General features: G+C 38.7%; 1 protein-coding gene across 3 annotated transcripts in view; it reads right to left on the bottom strand.

Moving 5' to 3' along the window:
• ntm (neurotrimin) overlaps positions 1-15,755 on the bottom strand; it is a 482,411-nt gene that overhangs the window by 18,472 nt on the left and 448,184 nt on the right. For 2 of the 3 annotated variants that reach the window (XM_062433657.1, XM_062433659.1), the window contains exon 3: positions 12,086-12,211. In XM_062433657.1, coding sequence (XP_062289641.1) covers positions 12,086-12,211 — 126 coding nt within the window. Of the gene's footprint in view, positions 1-12,070; positions 12,212-15,755 lie in introns of all 3 variants that reach the window. The other variant, XM_062433658.1, reaches the window with a different exon arrangement.

The following is a 15,755-nucleotide window of genomic DNA, read 5'->3' as shown; positions in this document are numbered from 1 at the left end:
ACACAGCCACTCACTGTTTATTAAATCAGCTGATGACACCAGGCTGGTGCAGTATAAACACATACACCTCTACAGGTGTACAGTCGGACACTGGTCAGTTATAACTCTATATTCTTTCTTTATATGAATTAAATGTGAGGTTAGCAACTCATCAGCCAACTTTCTTTTCATCAAAAGTAACTCAAGTTTTATTATTGAAACGCATTGCTGGGTAAATGCGCTGTTATACTAGCAATCCGCCAAAGTGACAGCGCTCCTGGATATTAAAGGGAATGGGAGATGACACTCTGATTGGTTTACCGCGTGTTACGCCTAAAACACGCCTATGATTAATGAGGGGACTTAAGTCCATCCCTTTTAGACCATACGCCTGGCGCATTGACCGTTTATCCGCCGTTAAAATAGCAAAATGGATTTGGACACGCCCCAAAGGCACTTGGGACACGCGCTTCACGCCATGCGCTATAGATCGTTAAAATGGGGCCTGAAAGAGTATTTAACTGCCAGTCACTACATTGCAGGCACCAATGCTCAACAATGGAAAATTATTTGCAGCAACTAAACTTTTTTTGGACCAATCAAGTGGAATTGGATCATTTTCCACGGCACACCTGATGATCACACTTAGTGTGCTGCTGCACAGTGGTTGAAAAACTAACTGGTCTAAACTATGGGCTGATGTCCAATGAAAAAAAGATTTGCAATTGGAAAAATGTTTATTTCCAATGCAGCGTTCAGATATGTATTCAATGCTTTACTAATGTGCCACAATAATGCAATGTTTTTTACTTAAAATATCTTGGTTTGTGGGCTTTTTTGAGCAAATATTGATATGTGATTGATATATACGTATGTGATTGGTTGCGATTATATATCAGCCACCTCTTAAAGTCTCAGTGCCACCCTCCTGAATATTTCTCTAAATCTGCCCCCAGGCTAACTCTAAAGTAAACCCATCCACATCATTATTTGATGCCATGAGACCAACGATGTCTGTATAACCAGCATAAAAAGGAGGAGGCAGGTTGGGTGCATGTTGAGATAGTTCAAAGTGTAAATTGCTGCAGGAATTCACTCTTTGTCTCCCACTTCCAACAGTATTGGACAGGTTTTCTTGTTGGAGTGTTTACTCTCCTATTCTTCCTCTCTCTCCTCTCTACCCCAACCGGTCGAGGCAGATGTTCTCCCACTTTGAGCCTGGTTCTGCCTGAGGTTTCTTCCTGTTAAAAGGGAGTTTTTTTTCTTGCAGCTGTAGCTAAGTGCTGCTCATGTGGGAATGTTGGGTCTCTTTAAAATTAAACCTGACGAGTATGGTTTAGACCTGCTTTATGTGTAAAGTGCCTTGAGGTGACTTTGTTATGATTTGGCGCTATACAAATAAAGATTGATTGATTGATTGATTGACTGTTGCCATGACAACATTTCAAGTGATCGCAAGGTTTCCCTACACCTAACCCAGTTTTTTTGTTTTTTTTTGGCTTAAACCTAATTTACTTAAACTGAATTTACCACACCAGTTGCTCAGAGTGTGTTATATTGTCATGGAAGGGTCTAAACTGGATGCAGTTGAAAGCCAGGTGTGTCGCTATACAGATGTCAAAGGGTGACTTGTGCACCTGCATGAAATGCCATAGGGGTGTGACAAACTGGCAGTATTTGATGACCTGGGATGACAACTGGTTGATATGCCATACCTTCCTGTAGTGGTCAAAAATAAGATAGATGTCCTTCACACCTGATTTTTGACTTAAGGCCTGCAATGATTTAAATGGTGCTGTCATATGTATTTCTAGTTGCACCCATTTTACTTAAAACATTAGGATACATTCTCTAGTGAGCATGACTCTCCATACCTGGTCCATTGTGGTGTATGAAAGTAATCATGAAGGGAAGATTTTTTTCCAGTTAGTGGAGATACATGAAAGATCAGAGAGTTAACAAAATAATGAAGGGTCATCCTGTAAAAACCATGAATCAGTGTCAATTTAATCAACACAAGTTTTTAGCAACAAATGAACCAAACAATAATGTGAAAGGTTGACAAATGAACCAATGAACCAATTACTGCTTTAATGAAGTCTTATTAAACACCATGTGTGCATCTGAAGACTCACATGTGGGGCTTCTTCTTATGTACTCAATATCTTCCACCACCCCACACACACTCCCACACACACAGCCACACACTTGTTTCTTAACAAGTCGATTCTGCTGCTTGACCTGTTGCACTAATGAGCAGGATCTTGCATTTCATAACATTAATATGCCTCCGTCACTAATTTTAGTTAATAACCAGCAAGTTGTTGAGTTCTTGAGTTTTTGAAAGGAAAACATAAGAGTTGCGTGGACAATGAATCTGGAAGCAAGCAGCTGCAGTAATGACAAGTGAAGAAAAACGACTCAACAGTTCACTTTGTCATCAGACAATGTTTGGAAAAGACAACCAGCAATGACAGTCTGTCTGTTGTATAACTGTAGGGCAAAGTGACATGGACATGTGTGTGTATCACTGCTCACTGCTATAAACAAGAAAACAGCAACTTTTCATCTAACGCTGCAATAGATGAGAACAACACCTGTAACCATAGTAACTGTGTATCAGGGTTAGGGTTAGGGTGGCAGATGCAGCCTCAGAATGTATATAATAAAAAATAAATAAATAAATAAAAATGAATGAAATGATGAAAAGACTCAGACTGAAGCTAAATCAGATGCCAGAGTTAACACAAGAACATTGAAACTGACACTGATATGCTTTACAGTTACATATTTCGGTCTTTCACCTTCAACAGGGTCAAAAAGGCAACGATGTACAACTACCACTCCATCAGCTCCAACTTCAGATGAATCTTTCCAGGCTATCGGGCCGGTGAAAATCTGGAAAACTTTTATTGCTCCTAGGCCGAATTCAATCATGTGCACGTTCATTCCGGCTGTCTTAATGCACCGGGGCGTCGGCTGGCCGCCCGGGTTGACAAACTTTGCAGTCAGGTTGTGTGCAGTCTGTGGGAGATACCGAAGATCATTCCTGATCCGCCACAAGCCCCTAAAGCCATCTATCTATCAAAGGTGAGGGGGAGCTGGGTCATGGGCTGTGCGAGAGCCCCAGCCTCAGCCTGAAATCATCAATCTTTATGCACACACACACGAGCGCGCGCGCTCGCACACACACACACACACACACACACACACACACACACACACACACACACATACACAGACACACACAGGATCTTTATTTATTTAATTCACTCTTTTTAACACCCCGGAGTGCTTGCAATAGCAGGGCACACTCTGAATGGCCCCAGGCTGGAGCAGAGTTGCTCTGCAGCGGGGAGATACTGGAATACAAGTTTAGACTACAAGTACTGGGACATTTTCTGCTCTGATCTACTGCTGCTCTCTCTGTCTCTCACTCTCTCTCTTTCTCTATCTCTCTCTCCCTCTCACTCTCTCTCTCTCTCTCTCTCCCCCCAGTCTCTCCAAGTCAGGGTGACAGCTGTGCAGTATGACTCTGTGTATTCTTACCAAACTGCTTTATCAAGTCCTCAGTTGAACACTTGAGATGAAACTGAGGAGAAAGGTAACTAAAATGAAAAAAATAAATAGAATGCATAATTCAGGAAATTGAGAGTCAACTATTTGAGAGGAAAAACAACCAAAAAACAAAAAAAAGAAGAGGAAAAAATTTAAAAACACTGCCTTGCTTTTTATCTTGCATGAGAAAAATCAAACAACAGTTACAACAGCTAGACTATCTACATTTTTATCCCACACTATAATAAAAGCCAATAGACATTCCTGAATCACCAAGAATTCTTCACTATGAATTTCAATGCACTTTCTCAGATATGGATTTTAAACAGATAAATAAATATAAGAAGCCCATCAGTGCATCTATTTTGATCATGAAGAGCGCTGAAATGATTATGGAATAAAGAATGCCGCTGAAAGGAGCTGCCGGGACCTCAGATAAAAATGGATTGATTCTCACTCAACTGGTTTTGCTCTAAAAAATTCAGAACTTGGAGGAAGTGTAGCCACATGCTGTACAAGCTATCATTATGAGGACATTCATTGTGATAATGCATTCCCTAACCCCTAACCTTAACCTTAACCATCACAACTAATGCTCTGACCCTAAACTGAACTTATTTGAGGGTATACAACTCATATATTGGTTCTCACAATAATAGCCATATAAGTACACACACACAAGTTTGTATAGCTGTCTTAATAAGGACATTCATTGACACCCTAACCCTAACCCTAACCCTAGCCCCTAACCTTTAACTTAACTATCGCAACCAAATGCCTAACCCTAACCATAACAACTAAATGCATAACCCTAACCCTGACCCTAAACTGAACTTAAACCAATTCTAACCTTCATCCTAAAACCAAGTCTGAAGCCTCAGACAGCCCTTTGAAGGAGTGTCAAAAAGTGTCCTCACATTACTAAAATGTCCTCACTTCCCAGGTATAAATCTCAAATATTGGTTCTCACAATGATAGCCATACAAGTACACGCACACACACATACACACACTTCCGCAGCTATCTTGCGGTGCACAGATGCACAGCAGAGATCAGAGTTTGTGATCTGAACTGTCTCTATAAAAGATTAGTTTTAAGGTCTTTGCTTTATTGGAAAACACACCAAGGACAAACATGAAAGATGCAGGAGAGGTGCAAAGAAACCTGATTTGAACCATCGATGTAACAAATGCGCGCCCCCCGGGGCGATAAGTCACAAAGGCACTCTCTATAATTGCAGCTTGTAGTCCACATTTATCAAGCATTATAAACAACAGAGGGGACTTTGCACTATTGACTACTGTTGATACATCTCCTACATAAAACAGAAAGATCATCTATGGGCAGTACAAGTTTTGTCTGTTCTAAAATTTTAGTCCTACCACACGAGGCAATTATTACCTTGGGCATCGACATAAATAATCCTCCAGGAAAAAAATTAAAATACATTATATGTGAAGACACGACTACATGACATTTATATAACAGTGGTATAAAAAGTATTTTTCTTCTTATACAGATGTTTTCTTTCTGACAAACTGAAACTAAATATTCAACAAAATGAAAATGTGAATATAATATATATCCAAAGTCTAGTTTTCAGCCCAGTGTTTTGTACAGCAATAACTATGTCTCAATGACTCAGCTTTCTCAAACTCCTCCCAGATGACTACGTATTTACAGATAATTATAATAGATTGCACCTTTAGGAGGTCTGAGGAGAGAACAGCTCTGTTGTTCACATCAGAGCCAGGAAGTGAAGGCAGCTTACAATCCCAGCTGTTGAAACCCAGTTAATGAGATTTCACAGCAATAGTTCCCAGACAGCTAAGTGGATCAGTCCCACGCCTTGGAAACACGGGTCACCCCCCTCTGGCCTAGCAGTCAATTCTGTCAGACCTTTACAAGTCACTAATTTACTATTTGTCTAATTAGGACTAAAAATTACAAAAGAGTGAGGAAGGTTCACTCTCCTGTAAAACCTGTTTTAGGTGTAATTGTCCAATCAGGTCCATGATCATATTGAAATAGGATAAACATTCTCTGTTGCTTTCATAGGATATTGATTTGGCTATTCAAGAGCAGAAGCAAATGAGCAGTTTTTCCCAATTAGGCATTATTTGTACTTCCTTATACTCTCAGCTAGAACATCTGAACACTGAAACAGAAGAAGACAGGACAATTGAAACTTCATGCTGTCATTTATATGTCAGTTTCACTTGATTTTAGTTGTTTTTTTTCTTGGTAAATATGAACTACTCACAATTTTCTGTCACTGTTCTTTTGCCATGGTCATTATATGAATGTTTGAGGAATGGTGAATATGTTCAGTGCCTTACTGCCCATGGATGTACACGGTTTTTGATATTCAACTTTCAGACAATGACCACAAACTAATATCATGATGATATGGAAGGAAATTAAGGCAGAGGTACACATGTTGTCTGACATTTAAAAGCAAAGGTGTTCATCGCCACATTGTAAAGGGTTGTCTTATAATAAAGTTACCTTTTTTATTTACAAGTGTTGCTGGAGGAGCCAAATGGCCTCATTCGAAGGTGGGGTGAAAGCCAACTATCATAGAGAGGGTCAAAAACACTATAACTGTTGGTACATTTCTACCAACTGTTTTTACTGGAAGGCATTTATAGTGTTGCACTTGTCGGTACATTTAGAAAGTGACAGTAATGGCAATACATTTAGAGAGAAGTTCAAATCATTGCTTCTTTTTACACCCCTGCACAACTGGCCAACTGCTATGTGAAGTGGGCAAGTATGATGGATTGTCAGTTTTGGAAAGTTACAGAAATGGTCAGACGCAGCCTGCCAATTCTGATGTTATGAAGATATAGTGAGACGTGGATTCGGACACTGTTAGACCATCTGATAAGCACTTGGGTTGGAACATACTGACACCTTCATGATCTTGTAGGAGTCTCTAAAGATGACAGCCAGGCTTATCCAATGTTCAAAGAGTCTGGCACCAGCTAACCAATGACTGCAGTTGAAAATGTTGTAGATTAATATTTAGGGAATATGCCCCAAAAGAAAAGCATGGCACTGACACTGTGCACTTACTTATAACTTATGCTGTACACTTACTTATTCTTCCATAGATTGCAGCCTCCTACAGGAAAGCGTGGGTGCTGGTTAAGCTACTGGCTTAGTGAGCTCCATACAATCCCTTACACCATAATCAGGTCAAGGCACCAGAACTGAATGACCTAAAAGTCCTTGGTCAGACTAATTAACAGTGTCAGCATGTGCTATGTGTTTGACAGTGACTCATAAAACTTTCGAGTCTTTGTCTATGGAAAAAACAAGAACAACACTCTGGAAACCACAACACCAATCATAGCTCTAGTGGGAGATGATGGTTGCTAATGAATATACTAATGTTATGTTTACCCACATAAAGCACCAAGCCCAAATTCTCCAGAGACACAATGCATCACTGCCTTTCAATGAGTCAGCGGATATCATTCCCTTCTCTCCCTGTTAATTCTTACAGCTACTGTGTGAGTATACAACAGGATATGATAATGAGATAAATGCCAAATCACTGTCACACAGTAAAAATCAATAATATATGCACCTTTGTTCCAAAGTACAGCATTAGTTGAGTAGATTATTGTATAATTTCAAAGGAACTGTAATTGACACCTGGAATTGACACTACTGTCTATCATACTTACAGATTGTGACTAACAATAGTGATGTCTACCATAAGTCACCACAAGCTCAGATAGCATGGCCAACTTCACCATTAGTTGCAACATTCCCATTGTCAGTTATTATTGCTGTTCTGCAAAAGGACAGCAAAGACAGCATGGTTATCTCTTAAGGATCTCACTCCTTTAGAAATGAGAGTCAAGGCAATGGCTGTCTTGACTCTGTGGCTTCTTGTTCCAACAGATTTGCTCAAATCCAGCACAATTTCTAAAACAGAAGAAAACAAATGCTTGAAAACGCTCCATTTGATACTGTGGAAAAGTCAACTTTTGCTCATGGCAGTAACTATCTTGATCCATTGGTCCTACAGCTTCCAAAGAATTCACAGACAGCTAAAACAATTGCAGTCACATTACAAATGTGTCATCTTAGGTAATATATATTTAGTGTAATTCAGTTTGGGCCATGGACGGCAAGCTCTGTAGGTTTAAATCTACTATCTGCTGACGCCAGTGGCCTTATTTCCTCTAAACTATCACCAAACCGATCTTGGACAGTCTTCTTGGACTTGAAAAATGAATCTTTCCTTGTGAGCATTGATGTCTTTTTATGGATAACTCATGGAACAAAGCCTGTGAGGCTGCCATGTTCTCATGAAGTGACAGAACAATGAACATTTGTCTTCAGCATCTTTTAATGCTGTAAGTCCAGGTCAGAGGATCCACAGTCTAGAGGGAATTGTAATGGTTAGCTGTCTATTCCTGGCACAGATAACGAAATACAAAACAAGTGTCTTTGTAAGATCTTCAGAACTTGAATGGGACCATAATATTCCAATACCTTACTGCAAATATATTCAGATTAAAGTCTGTGCTAAATCAACTTTTGCAACCTACACCATTTTCTGCAAAATAAAAAACAAACAAACAAAACAACTGTAATCATTAACTGTAGGTACCGTATGTTGGACAGATCCAATTTCTGCTACAACTGGACTTTACGAACATAAGCCTCTCCATCCAGGGCCAAGTTTACATGATGAATGATTGGACTACAACTACAAACAGACAATCTCAAGACCATCTATGATCCATTGAATTACATTTCTAAAGATGTGCCTTCTTGAGGGCCGGTCATGCAGTTCACCTTTGGAAAAAGTTTAATAAACAGTTGGAGACATTGATTCACTTATGTATTTCTCTCAAGTGATGTGCCTGTGAGAGGAACAGAATGATACTGTATGTAACTTAAGATCTCTGCTGTATTTGAAAGCTTTATAAAGAGACCGCAGTACTGTTTTTTGCCATCAGTCATTTATTAAGAAATAAGCAAAAGGGAGAAAGCCAAAGAGTGAAGGTTAAAAGCTCTAGCAAAGTTCAAACCATGTGAGTATGAATGGCGGCTGGACATTTATATTACGTGATAGAATATGATGGAAAAGAAGTGGGAATGACACTGGTTACAAATGAAGATTAGAATCATGTATTTCATTCACCAGTGGTTCTTTGCCACTGGCTGACAGGAAGAAGCTCCATTGATTTATGCATAACAGTAGACCAAATCTGAAAATACAACTTTTCTTTTCTCTTCTACATTTTAACAGTTGTTATTTTTATATTTCAATACTTCAGGGGGTAACAAATCATGTCATGGTTAAGACTCCAGCTTGTGTTTCTGCTGTTATGAGTTTGTGTACTAACCCTCTCTGTTAGATCTGCCCACCTCAATCCTGCAAGATATCCTTCAGTTAAAAGGTACGAAACCCAAGGAAGTGCGGTACAGGCTCTTCTTAGTATGCTAAGCATACTACAGCAGTCTAGAAGCCTGGGAGAAAGCTGAACAATATGCCCCAACACTCACTCATTAAACATGAAGTTTTATTGGATGCTAGACACTGCCTCACTCAAACCAGAGTAGGCAATGCCATTAACCTGTTGAACACAGAGAATTTATGATGTACAACAACATAGGCGGCATAAATATTAATGCTCATCTTCTGGACCAAGCAGTGAATCCAGCCGAGAGCAAGTTACAGCAGGATGGGAGGTCTGACTCACTCTTCTGTTGTTCACACAGAAGCTGCGATGCTCTGTTACTGATAAATGCTACACAGATGACTTAGAAGCTTGCGGGACCAAGACTACGAATCAACAAGAAGATATTCCAATCTCTACAACAGCTGCATAAACAATGTCACAGTGGTTGCTGATATCAAAGTACACATATTTTTTGACACTTTGACCCAAAAAGTCTGACTGGTAGCAGGGATCTGCCTTCTCTCCTTTAAACCAAAAACACAAAAAAGTATAGGCTCAAGCAGCAAAAATCAGGGTCCAAGCAGATCGTGAAAAATGGCAAAAATTGACATTTTTTGTGCAAAAGACCAGAGGGAGATGACTCACGGGGTTCAAATAATGAAATAATTTTGACTCTAAGCCAAGTTGGTTTTGAGATAATTGCAGAAATGTAAACTTGATCATTACTGCATTACCCTGAGGTTATTTAAAGTCATTGTATGTGCCTGAGTAGCGGGTGAATTTTCACCCCACCTGCCAATTCTTAAGATCTGATGGATTTTGCTGCACGAACAATTCTTAGCTGAGAAAAATAGGCAACCTTCGGCTTTAGACGACCTCAATAAGCACTTGAAAATATTACCACATGCATGAGTTGCTACATGGTTGCCAAGTAGGACTTGCTTACCCGGGGATTTGAAACCAAAACCTTCATATCATAGTCAACACAGCTTAACCCCTGAACTATTGTCTCTGCTAGTGATCATGCTGTCTTTTGTTTTCATGATCTCACAGTTGAAGACAGTTGAAGGCTATGTGACTGCATTCACCACAATTACGGATACATTACTAAAATCCAAATCATGCAACTGTTATTAAAATAAATAAATGTTTTGTGATCACTGCATTGAAGTCAGTGAGAATTAATAATTTGGATGAATGAGGTGTGAGTGATGTGTCCAAACAAAACACAAAACCCTAACCCTTCTGGTTGGTGGAGGCCTGAGACGAATAGAAAGATGTTAATAAGGAAGCTACGACGCCCTGACGCCCTCTTCAACCCCAGCCACCGGTTCCTGAGCCAGGAAACCAAACCAGTCTCAAGCATTAGGCAAAGAGAGGGATCACACAAAACTTTAAAAAAGATATATACATTATATATATATATATATATATATAAATCTGTGTCAATTTTGGTTGCATATGAATGAAGACTTGTAAAGATATAGATGTAAAAGGATTTTACATGACGACAAATAGAGTGCCAGACTTCTGAATTGACCATAGGCTGCAGTGGGTCAAGCTTTCGTCACAATTTAGTAGATGTGCAGAAACTATTTCAGCTCTGTAGGACATCTGTAGATCCTACAGAGTTTTGAATGTGAAACGTCTACAAATTTAGATTTGCTGAAATAAGCCACACCCACTTCAATCAATCATTACCAATTTTATGCATCGGCCGAGTCATCATGCTAAATAGTGCCAACAGAACTTCATACACACCTGTCCAGTCGATTATGAGATATGAGCTATTACATACATACTACTACAGTTTTGTGGCACCCCCTAGTGGCAGAATATCTCGGGACTAAATAACAAAGTTTGGACATAGCATCCAAACATGTGCACCAAATTTGGTTTCAATTGTTTTAGCCAATTGTGATATATGAGTGTTCATGTAACATTGAACTTAAAGACACAGGTCTAAAACTGTATAATTGCCAATAAGATTGACACTTTTGATCAGTGATATCTGTAGATGACACTGACAAAGTTTTCGGAATGATTGAGCCGATGCTTTCTGGTTTTTAGAAATACGTTTTTGAGAAAATTGAGAAAACATTTGTAAAATGGGACATTTTTAGACAGGAAGACCATTACAGCAAAGCTACAGCAGATATTTAAGAGATTAAAATTAAATAATTTTGACTCCAGGCAAAGCTGTTTTCAAGTTAAATGCTAAAATGTAAACTTGATTGTTGCAGTGCCATCTTGAGGTCAGTGAGTGTCATTTTTTTGTTCCTATCAGGTGGAAAGAAGGAAAGACAGACAAAACAGTAGGGGTTCCAGCAGCTTGGACACCAAACAAAGAAGTCCAACAACACCCATCATTGCTTGTCTCTTCAACACATTCTGCAAGATAATGTATGCACAAGCATGTCATATTTAACAAATAGGAGCCAATGAGTGTCCCCTCTCTCTGCTTATCTCCTTACACAGGTCAGTCACACTTGTGTCATATTAACATTTCAATTCCCACATCCCTGCTTCAATACAAAGGACAGCACAGATGAAAGCACAAAAGCTCTGGCTTTTAAATGTAATTCATTATGAATGCGAGCATCTTACATGGACACATTTATGTACACAAATAGCAACTTGAATTTGGTTTCCTTCAGTCTTGACTGAGAAAAGCCAAATAAATACCATTGAGCGTGTACAATAAAACTAACACGATTTTGGACATACTTGACGTGGCGCACTCGTATATGCATAAAGCTCCAAACAGTGTTAATGTTCTGTGTATTAATCCTGTCATTCAAAGTGCCTTCACAACATTTACATCCATCCAATTATCCTAATTAATTAGTCCAATTACAACAAGGCCAGTTTATTTTCCTGTGAACAATTATGTTGTAATGATGATCTGGAAGCAGGTAATGATGGGTAATAAGTGAAGCGAAAAATCCACCAGGGGTCAAACAAAGTCAAAGATGGTGTGATAAACACAGAGGGATGAGGGGAATAGAGGGAGGTACAGCGAGAAAAATGCAGCATGAAGCCCATGAAGAAAAGTGATAGATTTAAGAGGAAAATATCGATATTAATGTTTTTTTGTTATTTACAGACAAACAACGTACCTGAAGGGGAGATGAGTCTCCAGCTGATGGAAGGCTCTGGTTTACCGTTGGCTTGGCACATCAGGGTGACATTGGAGCCTTCGTTTACCACAATATCTCTTGACAGGTTGATGATTTTTGGCGGTACTGTGAAAGAAAATGAAAAAAAAAAAGTCATTTTAATCAAGGATGTCACTGATTTAAAGGGTTTACGTGTCAGGAGAAGCAGTACTCAGCTTGTGAAAACAGTTATATTAAGCATTTCCTTTCTTTTTTTTCTAACCTGTCACTTCCAAGTCCCCCAGATGTAAGAAAGTCCATAAAACAAGCTTTAAGTTCTGCATAGTTATGACTAGAATGCTGCTTGCAAGTTAGAAAAAGGTCATATATTGTATATTAAGTTTAAATACTTTCCCAAAAATGATATTTCATTGTTTTATTTTTGTGACATATTTGATATTGAATCCTGTCATGAGTTGCAAAAAGAGATAATTACATTTTTCTGCATAGTGTTGGAAGACAGTGGCAGCAGAGGATAATTAACACATCAACACACTGAAAAATATATTAATATTAAGTGTAAATTGGTTGAATATATATTAAAGAAAGAAGGTGTAATCTTTATGAAGTGTCATATCTCATGTAATAGATCTGTTTTCTTCTTGTGGTCCATGCTGGATGGTGAATCATAGTTTTATTAATTGTTAATGGTTGCATTTTGTGGATCTTAAGTTCATTTTTTCAATTCAAATAAAATAAATGAACACTAAACACGTTAATATCTATCTGTGCTTACATCTACCAATTACCAATATCAAGGATATTATATAGATACAGATATTGAGGGGTAGAGAGGAGGAAGTGGAGATGAGTTTGAGATGTTCCAGGAGCTGCTGTAGCTCCTCTGGGAAAGGTTTTGCAGCACAAGCTCAATTTCTGCTTATATTTTACACAGGTTAAAAGCCTCATACCTATGTGTGCTGTGTAGAGGTGGAACGATTCTCATCTTGGTAGTGCGGTTAATGTTTAGCACGAAGAGAAAGTGTCAGTCACATTAATTTATGAGACAGTCCCCACTCCTTTTTTTTCCTCACTTGATACATGCTGAACAGTTTCTGATGAATAATGCAAGCACTTCACCAACACAGCAGTTGTTTTTCAACATAAAGATATGAATTATACCCTACAACAAAACACATTTCCTTTAGATCCTTTTTTGCGGAACAATCATTAAAGGGAAATTATGTTTAGATGAAAATAGAATCACTGTCATGTTTAATTCAGTCTGCCTTGTGACAGAATGTTTAATTCCACATGGACAAGTAAAGCTTTTCATCACTGAGCTTTGAAACCACCACGCAGAAAGAGTGAGATATTTACATCCCCTCTTTACTTCAATGAAAAAGAGGTCCAAGCCATGATTTCACCTCCAGTCACTTTGCTAAATAGTAAAGAGTTCGTACAATTATCATATTCACTGGTATACAGTACATGTACTGTGTTACTTGGTAGTCTACGATGTAAATCTGGTAGCTAATAATTTGGTGTTTTGTGGGCAGTGTTAGTAGTGCAGTAATATAACGTGTTACATGTAGGATTTCAGTAATATGATTACAGTCACTATGTCGAGTTATCTGCATTACCACAATAAATTATACGTTTTTTGTTTTTTTAAAGAATTCATCCACACCACATGCCGTCCCGCCAATAGAAAAAAATCCCCAGAGAATAGTTTCCGGTTGCTGAAATGTAATGGTTGAGATGGCTCTACATTTACGAGATGGGTACACTCCTATCAGTCACTCCCCGGTGGAAGTGAAGCGGGGTGAAATAATTCATCCAGGAGCGGCTGCAGTGCACACCAACAACCATCAGGTGGCACACGTGAGCAGTCCAGATGCATTGTCTGTCTGTCTGTCTGTCTGTCTGTCTGTCTGTCTGTCTGTCTGTCTGTCTGTCTGTCTGTCTGTAAGGTAGTCAATACAAAGTGGCCTCAATGTATGAAACATGGAACTTGGTCGTCTCCAGTATTTGTAACTGACAAGTCAATTGGATTATATCAGAAGCTGAAAGAAAGCTGGTATTTTAATGTAACGGAGCAGAACTTAATGTGGAGCATTGGAGAGAGGGGGAGAAATATAGTGCTGCACATAGCATGATGCATGCAGGCCGTACATGTGTTATAACATCAGTAATGTTATTTTTACAGAGAGTTTTACAGCTGTCTGCAGAGTTTATAACGATAACTGAGTAGCGACAACATTCTTTGTTCTGCTGCACATCAACACAGGTCAGCTGTTACACTCAGATTCCAACTTCATACAGTTGGATTGTTTTTAAAAAAGCAGCCTTTATGGATGAATCCTGAGCTCAGAGCTGTCAGGACATTTTTATTTTAAGTAGCTAAAAGTCCATCATCCCTTACCCTCCATGTCTGACTGAAGATTTCACCCTTGATTGTGTTTTTAATAACATTTCACCACATTAAAAAAAATCTGCGACATTAACATGAAGCCTACGTTTTATGTTACATTTTCAAATGTTACAAAACACAGCAAACAAGCGATAAATATCAAAATCTCCATATTAAAACCTGTTTAATATGCAGGTAGTCATTGCTGACATGACTCACTGTTGCAGGTTGTCATGGTAACACAACACGCTTTCTGGCTTGAGAGTTTTGCAAGAGCTCAGAAAGTGAGCGTCAGAGCAGGGATAGAAAGATTTTCTCAAATAAATACTGAAACGTCTCCGCTCTCTGTGTTCATAAATGTATTTCTCCTCCATAATTTAAACAGCTGTAACATAACCGTATTTCCCCTTGGGATCAATAAAGTGTTTCTGTTTCTGATTTCTAATTATTACAGTTAATTAAATACATTCTTAACTGTTTCTCATATTTCTCAAATATGGCTCATGCTACCTTCCCAAATACAGCTTCAGTTTGACATTTGGAAGGAATAAATCAGACAAGGAGGATACAATAATAAGATCTGGTAGGGATCATACTTCTCCGATTTGTATCATGAAAGTTTTAAACTCAACTCTCAACCGACCGCCCTACTTTGAGTGGTTACTATCTGCAAAACGAAATCCCAAAAAGTAAAGCAAGTAGAGTTGTACCGGTACCATGTAGTGGAAAAACGACTCCTCTAATGACCCCCCACTACCACAGTTAGAGAAGTGTTAATGCTGTAAGCTATACAAATGCAAACTAGCCAATTAAAGTAGTAAGAAAACTGTGATTTCTCTGCTATATTCAAAAGCTCCAAATAATTTGGAGAACCAAAAGTCAAGTTTACTAATTAAATTGGGTTTATGTTTATAATTGTTTAGACTACAGGGGTTGCTTATACTCTTTCTCTAGTTTTAAAAGGAACATCTCTAGTGATCACATATAAGTAATGATCGACTCCAAACTGATATTTACATGCATTTATTGCTGCCCAAGCTCCCCACTTGCCCACTGTGAATGAATAACAGGTTTTCTCTGTAGTCTAACTCGGACCAAACTGAGAGTGCCTACCATTAATAGTATCTTTCATTTGTTCCCTCAATAATAATAACTCTGGATGCCCGGTGTCATGTTTCACTCAGGAGAACTTTTTAATAAATCAGCACTTACAATAATATGTAAATAGCATCATCGAAACTACAGTCTCTGCATATTGGTGTTTACAGAACCCGGGTG

The sequence above is a fragment of the Scomber scombrus genome, chromosome 14 (assembly GCF_963691925.1).
Source record: "Scomber scombrus chromosome 14, fScoSco1.1, whole genome shotgun sequence".
In the NCBI taxonomy this organism is placed as follows: Eukaryota; Metazoa; Chordata; class Actinopteri; order Scombriformes; family Scombridae; genus Scomber; species Scomber scombrus.
Note: the sequence above shows the minus strand (reverse complement) of the source record. Positions and strands in the feature narration are given on the sequence as shown.